The 12,182-nt window shown below is 40.7% G+C and overlaps 1 protein-coding gene across 3 annotated transcripts in view; it reads left to right on the top strand.

Annotated features, from left to right (window-relative positions):
• The window catches only part of arhgef28a (Rho guanine nucleotide exchange factor (GEF) 28a), a 406,494-nt gene that overhangs the window by 307,582 nt on the left and 86,730 nt on the right, over nt 1–12,182 (top strand). For all 3 annotated transcript variants that reach the window (XM_067982722.1, XM_067982721.1, XM_067982720.1), the window contains 3 exons: nt 1,426–1,517; nt 11,557–11,739; nt 11,924–12,061. In XM_067982722.1, coding sequence (XP_067838823.1) covers nt 1,426–1,517; nt 11,557–11,739; nt 11,924–12,061 — 413 coding nt within the window. The remainder of the gene's footprint in view (nt 1–1,425; nt 1,518–11,556; nt 11,740–11,923; nt 12,062–12,182) is intronic.

Genomic DNA, 12,182 nt, shown 5'->3' with positions numbered 1-12,182 from the left:
TGAGTGATGAATGTTCAAATACCTTCTGTTCAGCCAAATCAGACTACTGTTTACAGAACTGTGTTGGATCTGTGCTCTTTTGTGTTTGCATAAAGAGCTTTTTTACCAAGAAGAGACCTTGATCTGCAATTTTGATCTGGTGTTGATGAAATATCCCTACCAAAGCTCTTTATTGGTATTTCCAAAGTTGTTAGAAAATGGCACATTCCCAAAATAAACATACAAGTCTGTCGCTATTATACTTCCTGCATACGTCTATACGGGCAGGTCCCATAATTTTAGGCTAATACCATGAAGCTGATGTTCTGAGTTTGCGCTGTAATTGGGGAGTCTTACCTACCAGCCACGCATCTTGGGAAATTGCAGGCACATTGCGTACGATTTTAATGGACAGAAAATTGTTTTCTGAGTTTACCTGATACATGCAGCCGACAGGCAAGAATCCTTCCCAGTGGGGTAAACTCAGGAAATCAGCCTTGATGTTTCATAAATCCTCTAAATCCAGTATTCCTGCTCCTGACAATTATCTGATGACCCCTGCTGGTAAATGCACTTTGTATCAGAACAGCATGGCTTGGCTGTGATGTCCCTCCTAGAAAGAGTTTACATGTAGCTAATTATCTCAGAAGATTAAGTAAATTTGGGAAAGTCCACAGCAACGCAGATTGTACATGCTCTATTGGAGCGGACTTAATGGGATAAATACAATTTTTGTTCTCCATACTTTTCTGTTCTTATGAATTGAAACCATTCAAACCATTTAGGTATCACAATTGCGTGGGATAGGCTGGATGGACCAAAGGGTCTTTTCCTATCCGTCATTGTTCGTATGTTCGTATGTCAATGCTCAACAACTAATTCATTAGAATGGGAAAGTTAATTATGATTATTTGTTATTTGCAATCAAGAAAATAACTCATGACACTGAGTCTTTAAGAAAACATGATAAAGCTCTGCCAGTGCTCTACAAGGTAAATTCACTGTCTGGTATACAGAGCAAAAGGTCCCTTGCTCAATTCCTCATTTGTTTTAGCTGATCTCAGTTGAGGCAGCAGTTGGAGTGATACAATTGGTCTCAATGCTCCTAGATAAGAGAGGGAAAAAACCTCCAGAATTCCTGCTATGCAGTGACCCTCTGCTTGAAAGTATATGTGTGGACCTTGGGAAAATAATACGAATAAATGCAAAAATTTTGAAGAAATACTCGTGCACCATTTTGTGCTTAATGTGTAGTGTCTCTGAGATTTGCAGCAGGGATTTGTTCATTTCAGCAACTTTAAAGATTTGTTAGATTTAATCATGTATAATGAGGCACACCACATGAGACCTGGTTATCTAGTTGTGTATTGTAAATGAAGGCTTGAATTACTGCTGCAGCAAAGTCTTTTTAACATGCCTTTGTATTCTTTATTGTCATTGTTAAAGCTGTCCTGAGGAGGAGGAAGAACGATTAAGTGAATACGAAGAGGACAAGCGTATTGCTGAGGCAAGAGCAGCCAGGACCCGGAAATTCCAAGGTACTTGCACATTAGCAGGGCTGTTCACTGTTTCCATTGTCTTGAATAAACAAATTAAGTGCCGTTTCAGGAAAAAGCTTTGCATTTTTCCATAACAGGAAGCAATTTCTATAGAAGCACATAAAAGCAGATTTATCTGAGTTGATTCAGAGTAGATCAGTTTGGCTTGACAGATGCTAAATTTAAACACTAAACACTGAAATTAAACTTCTGCCCATGCAAGAAAAAACATTCACATTAAATCCATAAGACAGCATCTTAATTCATTTGATGAGTGAGGCATTTGAATGAAAAAGGATGTGTTGTGGAATTATAGAGACAACATTATGGTATTTTGCCCAACTTCTTTATACCATCTACATAAATGCTTTTCACATTTGGATTCCTAGCCAATGTTACCCCCTGGGATGGGAGGCTGATTATAGGATGATAGCAAAAGGTGTTAAAAAAGAATTTAGCTTAATACAGGGCCAGCATATACCCCTAAGAGCGCTACTTACCAAATAAAACAGCCATGATTGACAAAAGAGGTAAAAGATAACATAAAACTAAAGGAAAGGGCACACAAAAGTGCAAAGAATAATGTAGATCCAGGGGATTGGGAGAGATATAAAGAACAGCAAAGGAAGACAAAAAAGATAGTAAGAGCTGCAAAAAGGAATACAAAAAGAAACTTGCGAGGGCTATCAAGATTAACAAAACGTTTCTACCATTATATTAGAATAAAAAGGGTAGTCAAGGGTAATGTGGGCCCTTTAAAAACAGATACGGGTAATATTGCAAATGAAAATAAGGAAAAGGCAGACTTATTGAATAATTACTTTGTGTCAGTCTTCACAGTAGGGGAAGAGGATAATATACCTGACATTCTAGGCAAACTAATAATGAATCAAGGACTGGAACTCACTAAAGTTAACATAAGCACGAAAACAGTATTAGAAAAAATAATGGCACTAAAGACTGACAAATCCCCAGGACCTGATGGTTTCTACTCCAGGGTGTTAAAGGAAGTAGCTGAGGAAATTGCAGATGCTTTAGCCATAATCTTCCAAAGCTCTCTCGAATCAGGAATTGTCGCTTTAGATTGGAAAATTGCAAATGTAACTCCATTATTTAAGCAAGGTGAGAGAAAGTAGGAAATTATAGACCTGTTAGTCTAACATCTGTTATGGGGAAGTTATTGGAATCAATAATTAAGGACAGAGTGACTGAGCACTTAGAGAAATTTGAGCTGATTAGAGAGGAGAGCAGGAGCCCCCTGGGGCCATCTCCCTCTCAAACAGATGTTCCACTTTGGATATTGTTGGGGGAGATGGCTTATCAGGGGAATGCAGCAAGAGCCAAGACCGTGACACCACGAGTGACTCAGCTGCACAGGAGGGGAGGAAAAAGAATGGGAGAGCAATAGTGATAGGGGATTCCATCGTAAGGGGAACAGATAGGCGTTTCTGCGGCCGCAGACGTGACTCCAGGATGGTATGTTGCCTCCCTGGTATAGGGTCAAGGATATCACTGAGCAGCTGCAGGACATTCTGAAGGGGGAGGGTGAACAGCCAGAGGTCGTGGTCCATATCGGTACCAACAACATCGGTAAAAAAAGGGATGAGATCCTGCAAGCAGAATATAAGGAGTTTGGAAATAAATTAAAAAGCAGGACCTCTAAGGTAGTAACCTCAGGATTACTCCCAGTGCCACATGCTAGCGAGAGCAGAAATAGGAGAATAGACCAGATGAATGCATGGCTTGAGAGATGGTGTAGGAGGGAAGGGTTTAAATTCCTGAGGCATTGGGACCGATTCTGGGAAAGGCGGGATCTGTACAAGCTGGATGGGTTGCACCCAAGCAGAACCGGGACCAATATCCTCACTTGGGCATTTGCTAGTTCTGTTGGGGAAGATTTAAGCTAGTATGGCAGGGGGATGGGAACCAAAAGGCAGGTACAGATAGGACAAATTCAGACCAGGAAATGGGAAGTAGAAAAGCAGTTAGTGACGTAGTTAGCGACCCAGAAAGGCAAAAGAAGCAAAGGTTAAATAGTGTTCAGCACAGGAATTTGATGAGATTAAAGGGTATATACTTCAATGCAAGGAGTATTACAAACAAAGCAGATGAGCTAAGGGTACAGATAGACACATGGCAGCATGATATCATTGCTATAATGGAAACCTGGCTTAAAGAGGGAGATAATTGGCAGCTCAATATCCCTGGATATAGAGTTTTCAGGCAGGATAGAGTGGATGATAAAAAAGGAGGGGGGGGTGTAGCATTATTGGTTAAAGAATCAATTACAATTGTGAGAAGGGATGATATGCTAAATGGATCATCAATCAAGGCCATATGGGTTAAGCTAAGAAATAAAAAAGGGGCAGTCACACTACTAGGTGTGTACTGTAGACCCCCGAATAGCGAAAGGGAGATAGAAGAACAAATATGTAGGCAAATTTCTGAGTGCAAAAATAAGAGGGCAATAATAGTAGGGGACTTCAACTACCCTAATATCAACTGGGATTCAAACAGTGTGAGGGGCACAGAGGGCGCAAAATTCTTGATCAGTGTCCAGGAGAACTTTTTAGCCAGTACGTGACAAACCCACCAAGAAGGGATGCAATTCTAGATTTAGTCCTGGGAAATGAAGATGGGCAAGTGGGTGACCATATTGGGGATAGTGACCACAATTCAGTTAGTTTTAGCATTATTATGGAAAAGGACAGAGTTAAATCAGGAACAAACGTTTTAAATTGGGGGAAGGCAAATTTTACAGACCTAAGAGGTGATTTGGCAGAAGTGGACTGGACACAACTACTTTAGAAGAAATCAGTGGCAAGCCAGTGGGAGGCACTAAAAAGTGAAATTCTACGGGTACAATGCAGACACATCCCCTCAGTAAAAGGGTGGCACTGCCAAATTTAGAGCCCCCGGTTGTCTAGAAGTATACGGGGCAAGATAAAGCAGAAAAAGAAAGCTTATGACTGTCACAGAAAACTAAATACTGCAGAAAGCCTGGAGGAGTATAGAAAGTACAGGGATGACGTAAAAAAGGAAATAAGGAAAGCAAAGAGAGGGCATGACAAAATATTAGCTAGTAAGGTTAAAGAAAACCCAAAGGTGTTTCATTAGTACATTAAAAACAAGAGGATAGCTAAGGAAAAGGTGGGACCTATCTGGGATGATAAGGGTAACTTGTGTGTAGAAGCAAAGGATGTGGGTAGGGTTTTAAATGAATATTTTGTCTCCGTATTCACAAAGGAAAGGGATGATCCGGACATAGTAGTTAAAGAGGAGAGGTGTGAAATATTGGATAAGGTAAACATTATGAGAGAGGAAGTACTAGAGGGACTGGAATCCTTGAAAGTTGATAAATCACCAGGACTGGACGGATTGTTTCCTAGGCTATTGAAGGAAGCCAGGGAGGAAATAATGGATGCTCTGAGGATCATTTTCCAATCCTCACTAGATACAGGGGAGGTACCGGAGGACTGGAAGACTGCAAACATAGTACCATTGTTTAAAAAGGGTACGAGGGAAAGGCCGAACAATTATAGGCCGGTCAGTCTTACCTCGATGGTGGGTAAACTATTAGAATCGATACTGAGAGATCGGATAAACTGTCACTTGGAAAGGCATGGTTTAATCAGTGATAGTCAGCATGGATTTGTTCAGGGAAGGTCATGCCTTACAAATCCGATTGAATTCTTTAAGGAAGTGACAAGGAGGATTGATGAGGGTAGTGCAGTGGATGTTGTCTACATGGATTTTAGTAAGGCATTTGACAAGGTCTCACATGGCAGACTGGTCAGAAAGGTAAAAGCCCATGGGATACAGGGAAATGTGGCGAATTGGATCCAAAATTGGCTCAGTAACAGGAAACAAAGAGTAAACATCAATGGATGTCTTTGCGAATGGAAATCCATTTCCAGTGGTATGCCACAGGGCTCAGCGTTGGGTCCTTTGCTGTTTGTGGTATATATTAATGATTTGGACTTGAATGTAGGGGGCATGATTGGCAAATTGGCAGACGACACAAAAATTGTCTGTGCAGTTGATAGTGAAGAGGATAGCTGTAGACTCCAAGAAGATATCAGTGGGTTGGTGGAGTAGGCGGAAAAGTGGCAAATAGAGTTCAACCTGGAGAAGTGTGAGGTAATACACTTAGGGAGGGCAAACAATAAAAGAGAATACGCAGTAAATGGGAATATATTGAGAGGGGTAGAGGGAGTGAAAGACCTTGGAGTGCATGTGCACAGGTCCCTGAAGGTGGCAATACAGGTAGATAAGATTGTGAAGAAGGCATACGGAATGCTCTCCGTTATTAGCCAAGGTATAGAATACAAAAGATGTAATGATGGAACCGTATAAAACGCTGGTAAGGCCACAGCTGGAGTATTGTGCGCAATTCTGGTCACCACATTACAGGAAGGACGTAATTGCTCTGGAGAGAGTGCAGATAAGATTTATAAGAATGTTGCCAGGGCTTGAAAATTGCAGCTACGAGGAGAGATTGGATAGGCTGGGGTTGTTTTCCTTGGAGCAGAGGAGGCTGAGGGTTGATTTGATTGAGGTGTACAAAATTATGAGGGGCCCAGATAGAGTAGTTAGGAAGTACCTGTTTCCCCTGCGGAGGGTTCAACAACTACAGGATATAGATTTAAGCTGATTGGCGGAAGGATTGGAGCGGACATGAGGAAAACCTTTTTACTCAGAAGGTGGTGGGTGTATGGAATTCACTGCCCGAATTCGTGGTAGAGGCAGGGATCCTCAGTTCTTTTAAAAAGTACCTGGACCTGCACCTAAAGTGCTGTAAGCTGCAGGGCTACGGACCGGGTGCTGGAAGGTGGGATTAGAATGGGCACCTGGTTGTTCTTCGAGCCGGCACGGACACGATGGGCCAAATGGCCCCCTTCTGTGCTGTTATCTTTCCTATGGTCCTAGAACCAACATGGATTTGTAAAGGGCAGGTCATGTAAAACGAACCTAATTGAATTTTTTGAGGAAGTGATTAAAGTAGTAAACGGGACTGTCTATGGATGTAGTTTATATGGACTTCCAGAAGGCATTCGATAACGTTCCATTAGCTAATATTAAAGCTAATGGAATTGAAGGCAAATTATTGACCTGGTTAGGAGATTGGTTAGGCGGTAGAAGAGATAATGGGCACGTACTTGAATTGGAAGGAAGTGACTGGTGGTGTCCCAGAAGAATCCGTGCCGGGGCCTCAACTATTCACTATATTTATCAATGACTTAGATAACACTGTAGAGAGCCATATATCCAAGTTTGCCGATGACACAAAGATTAGTGGTATAGTAAGTAGTTTAGACGGGAGCATAACATTACAAAGACACATTCATAAATTAAGTGAGTGGGCAAAATTGCGGCAGATGGATTTCAATGCAGGTAAGTGTGAGGTCATCCATTTTGGACCAAAAAAGGAAAAATCCAAGTATTTTTTTAAATAGCGGGAAGCTAGGAACAGTGGAGGTCCAATGTGATTTAGGGGTCCATGTACACAGATCACTAAAATGTAGTAGTCAGGTACAAAAAATAATCAAAAAGGCTAATGGAATGTTAGCCTTTAGAACTAGAGGGCTTGAATATAAAGAGGAGGAAGTTTTACTCAGCTATACAAAGCCCTGGTTAGACCACATCGGAAGCACTGTGCGCAGTTCTGGGCACCGCACCTTAGAAAGGACATATTGGCCTTGGAAGGACTGCAGTTCAGATTCACCAGAACATTACCAGGGCTCCAATGGTTAGATTATGAGGGGAAATTACATGAACTAGGCTTGTATTCCATGGAATATATAAGGTTATGGGGTGATTTGATTGAGGTTTCTAGTATTTTGAAAGGAATCGATAGGGTAGATAGAGAGAAACTTTTTCTGCTGGTGGAGGATTTGAAGGCAAGGGGGCATAACCTTAAAATCAGAGGCAGGCCATTCAGGAGGGAAGTTAAGAAACACTTCTTCACACAAAGATTGGTAGCAGTGTGGAACTCTCCTCCACAAAAAGCAGTAGATGCTAGCTCAATCAATAACTTTAAATCTGAGGTTGATAGATTTTTGCTAGCCAAAGTTATTAAGGGATATAGAGCCAAGGCAGATGGATGGAGTTAGGATACAGATCAGCCATGATCTCATTGAATGGCAGAACAGGCTTGAGGGGCTGAATGGCCTACTCCTGTTCCTATACCAGAAGTTTTGGGAACATAGGTTATCCTGTATGGGATCCCCTTTAATGAAGTCTTGGTGAGGAATAGATTTCAGGTCAACTTCTGATGAAAGTCAACTTTTACAAAGTTGCAATGTCTCCATTATTTGGGCTCCTGAGTCACAACAATTTTATAGGTCTGCTCCTATGGCGTTTTCTGCAATTTGTGTACAGATTGGCTACAAATGTCCGTCTACCAGATTTCTGCAAAAAATATTGGTCATTTATAGATAAATACAAAGTCATTTTGTGCATTTTGCCATTGTTATAGTTGGGCTTTCTATGGTTATACTCTGCTTTGAAGGTCAGAAAAAAATGAAATTGGTTGCAATCTAAACTCCACAGTGCAATAGTCTATTTTTCAAATTTGATGCTGGCAGAACCGAGACCCACCTTGGATGTATTTTCCCAATGCATCCCCCTTCCCTCCCGAGCACACACCATTGAGACATATGCCAGCTTGACCTGGCATTGAAAGGTAGAATTAACCCTTCCTAATCTACTAACCCCAATCATTTGTAACAATTGAATTCCCCTGTTTCAACTCTAATAATCCCCTTCCAGTACTGTGCTCCACAAGGTCTTGTTTTGTCTCCCATTTTTGATACCTGTTGCATAGATTTTAATTTGCATTGAGTCAAATAGGCTTTCTTTATAAATTATTATCTCCTCTTCGCCATCTTCTGAACACACACAAATCAAGGCAGAGAAGGCCTTGAGAGGTTTCCAAGGGTAGTCTGAGGTTATGTTTTTATCTAATTATTTTCCCTTGTGGAGGTGCCTAGCCTCTGCTTGGCTCATTTCGATTAATATAGAGCTCGAATTATATCATATAATTCCATAGCATAACACATTTGGACTTCAGTGTGAACTGGCACACTTTTTATTGACTTAGATGCAAATTTGGCAAGAACATTTTAAAAGAAATGGCAATTCTCTTGCACAAAAAAAATCTGCTAGAGAACAACACTACTACTGGGAAACAGCAACATAACCTTCTTTTCATATGTTTGTATATTCTTCATTTCCATCTTCCGCACACCACAGGAGTACGGCCTGACTTGGTCTTGGGGAAATTGGTATTTGCCGCAATTGGCATGTGACGTGATCTCCATGAAATAGAAACAATCAGACCTATTTATAATGGGCTTTCAAAATAACGGTGAGCCCAACAGTGCTTACCATTATTAAGGGCGAAATCGAAGAGCAAGTTCTGATGACCGCACATGCGCATTCAAACGCGGAAATCCGGAACTTGCTCTTCCTGGTTCGCCGGAGATCTGACGGCTTCAACTTAAAGGGATATCGCCAGCTGCGATCAATGGACCAGCGCCAACTTGTTCTCCTGTCCAGCTGGAAACTAACTAATATCGCCACAAAACAGGTGCACTCTGTTTTTTGAGTCTAAACTAATTTTTAGCAGCGTGGTAAGTCATAATGACTGCCAAACAACCTCACTGGCATTAAAAATTAACTTTGAAAATTATGGAGTTTCATTCCTCCTGATATTAATAGTTTTTGAACACTTAAAAAAAACATTTTTAATTAAAAAAATGTAATTTTTCTTTGTTTTTTACTTTTTCCTTCTGTCTCTTTTATCCCAGTCATTTAATCTGATTCTCTCTTTATTTCGCTTTCTCTATGTCATTTTACAATACCTTATTGGGCACATCTGGGTTTTTAGACTACTCTGTTTGAGAATGAATTGCACTTCCTGGTTCTTACAGCATGGCTTGGTTCAAGGTGATTAGTTGAGGAGCCTTAGAGATCCTTTCACCACTCACACAGCCTGGGAAAGAATGCGATGTTATTTGAACTCACAGTTCAAGGAGCTTGCCGCCAAAAAAAACGCGGTAACTTAGTGGGTGAATTTAAATCTAATGAGTGGCGACCACTCTGGTTCGCCGCTCAGAGCAAATTACGGGCCATTATCTAATATATATTAAAAACAATTCCTAGTTTCAACATTCGAAAAGAATTTCACCACCAGGTGTCACTGTGAGCATAACAGTATGTGACATAATGTTAAGTGACAGGGCCATTTAAAGCAAAATTAGTAACCAACCTTAAGAATCATGCAGTAGAATTTTCTTTTTAAAAAAAAAACTTATCTATAAAATGCGGAGCACATTAATAAATTCTGCAAAATACCCGACTTCAGAAAGTAACCTGAGGGATATCTGCAGCTGGCTTCAGCCTGGCGTTCAAAAGGACAACGGCATGAGCACCTCAACAGACAACAGAACCGGCAAGTAAAATAACAGCAAAGATTAAGTTTAAAAAAAATAATAACTGCATCAATATCTAAAAATAAAAAACCAAAAAATTCATCAAAAAGATGAAAAAGGGAAGAAGACACATCCTGAATCAACTATGCGCAGCTCTGAGAGCCGTTGTCAGAAACCGAAATACCGTGCAAAGCCTCTTGCCGTGCATAGAGTGAATAAACCACAGCAGTAAGTAAGCTGAGGTAGTAAAATGACGCAGCCACAACCACTGAAGCAAAAATTACATGATGCCCACTCCCCCTTGAGATTTAAAGCTGGTACTGACAACTCTCCCCACTCCACCCCAATCCGCTGAGGCTGCAATTCCCCCCCTCCACCCCACTCTCACATGCTAAGGTTGAAATTGGATTCCATCCCTGTTGACCCCTCGTTGAAGCCAAAATCGGACACCGGCACCCTCAATGCACTTCCAGCTACAGTCAAAATTGGACACAAACCCCTTTCTTTCAGGACACATTCGGATACCAGCACCTCCGAACCTCTGCTGACGGCAAAGTAGCATGCCCCCCCTCTCCCAACCCCCGATTGAGGCAAAGTCTGATGCAGTCCCCCAACACCAAAAAATATCACAACCTGACATAGCTTCCCCCCTCTACAGAAGCAGAATTAACTCTTGGCTCCTTCCCCCCCCCACCCCACCCAAGGCAAACTACTCCCTCCCACTCCACTTTCGTCCTCTAAATCTCTTCCTTGTAACACTTTTTCTGTTAGTCAATTTTCGTCATGCTTCTTCTGCCACACTATTTTCGTTTTGTTATTTTCATCCCGTTTTTCTAATAGGTCAGCGGCATTGTTTTGCCCCTACTGGCCCATAGCTGGCGCATTCCTATAGCTGCCACGGATAATGATAGGAGGTCAGAGGAAAGACTGGGACAGGTGTGAAGATTGGGACAAGTGGCAAAATTGGAACGGGGAAGGTGTAGTGATTCTCTGCCCAACTCATTTGTGAGCAATGCCATGGAAGATTCACTATTATAGTATAAATATTTTATATCTAAAGGTCTACAATCCTGTGCAAGGCCAAGACTGCACAAAACATTATGAACACAGGCAGTTATATTTCATGTGGTCATCTATTTATAATGTGTGTATATATATATACACATGGAATCAATAGGCAAATTACTGAAATATATAATAGACTAAGAAAAATGTTAGTAATGTATCATCGTTCCTGGTTCAACAGTTCCAATTACATTTTAAATTGCTTTTTCAATTATTAATAATGGAAAAATAAGATTTCAGAAGAGACTAGTAATAGAAATTATGAAGCCTTTTGCAACCCTTTAGTATTCCCCAAGATAAATATATTCAATCTCCTATTTGGACTCATCCATAATTGCACTTCATTTCACAAGAGTACTCTGAAGAAGGCGTGGGTAATATCCCGTGTGCATTTATTCAACTTTTATGTACAGAATTAATCAGTATTCAATTTTTCTGCTTTTAGGAGGGGGGATAAAAAAGATTACTTTTTGTACTGTGGGGAATCACATTTTCAACTGTAGATCTTTGCGTAAGTGAATGCTGATCTTTCTGTACAGAGCGGCTAAGTTTCCAGGATCAGCTGGTTTGCAGTAGCTTGGAGGAGAAGCTGCGTATCTATGCAGAGATGGCTGAAAGAAATGGCTATGAAGAAGCAGCTCAGGAAACGCAGCTTCTGATCAAACCAGATACCGTTGAACTTCCACAAGCTGGATTTTTATTGACTGCTGCAGTCAGGGAGGGTAGGAATATATTCATCCTTTAGATTGCACTTATTTGTCATTTAATATCAGAATGACACTTTATAAAAATGTTATTACAAACATTCAGAATGAATAATATCAAGTTTTTTTTTATAAATTCAGTGAATTAACTGAAATACATTACTGTTTAATTATTGTGTTTTATTTTATTCTCATTCTGTAGCTGAAAGCCTTCACACTGTACTGACATCGCAAACATGCAGCTTTCCTCGGCAGCCACAGGAAAGTTTGGGAGAACCAGTGATGCCACACAAACTAGAAATGTTTGGGAGCTGTAGCCATTATGCAGCACCATCTATGTGTAAGTTGGAGCTAAGCCAGGGAAACAATGCATTCATATGAATGGTTATACAGTTGTCAGATTATTTAAAAAGAAACTTTACCCATGTTATTGCATAGAAAAATGGAGTAGCTTCTTAAAA

This window comes from Heptranchias perlo, chromosome 4 (genome assembly GCF_035084215.1).
Source record: "Heptranchias perlo isolate sHepPer1 chromosome 4, sHepPer1.hap1, whole genome shotgun sequence".
Lineage (NCBI taxonomy): Eukaryota > Metazoa > Chordata > Chondrichthyes > Hexanchiformes > Hexanchidae > Heptranchias > Heptranchias perlo.
This window is presented reverse-complemented; position numbering and strand designations above follow the sequence as displayed.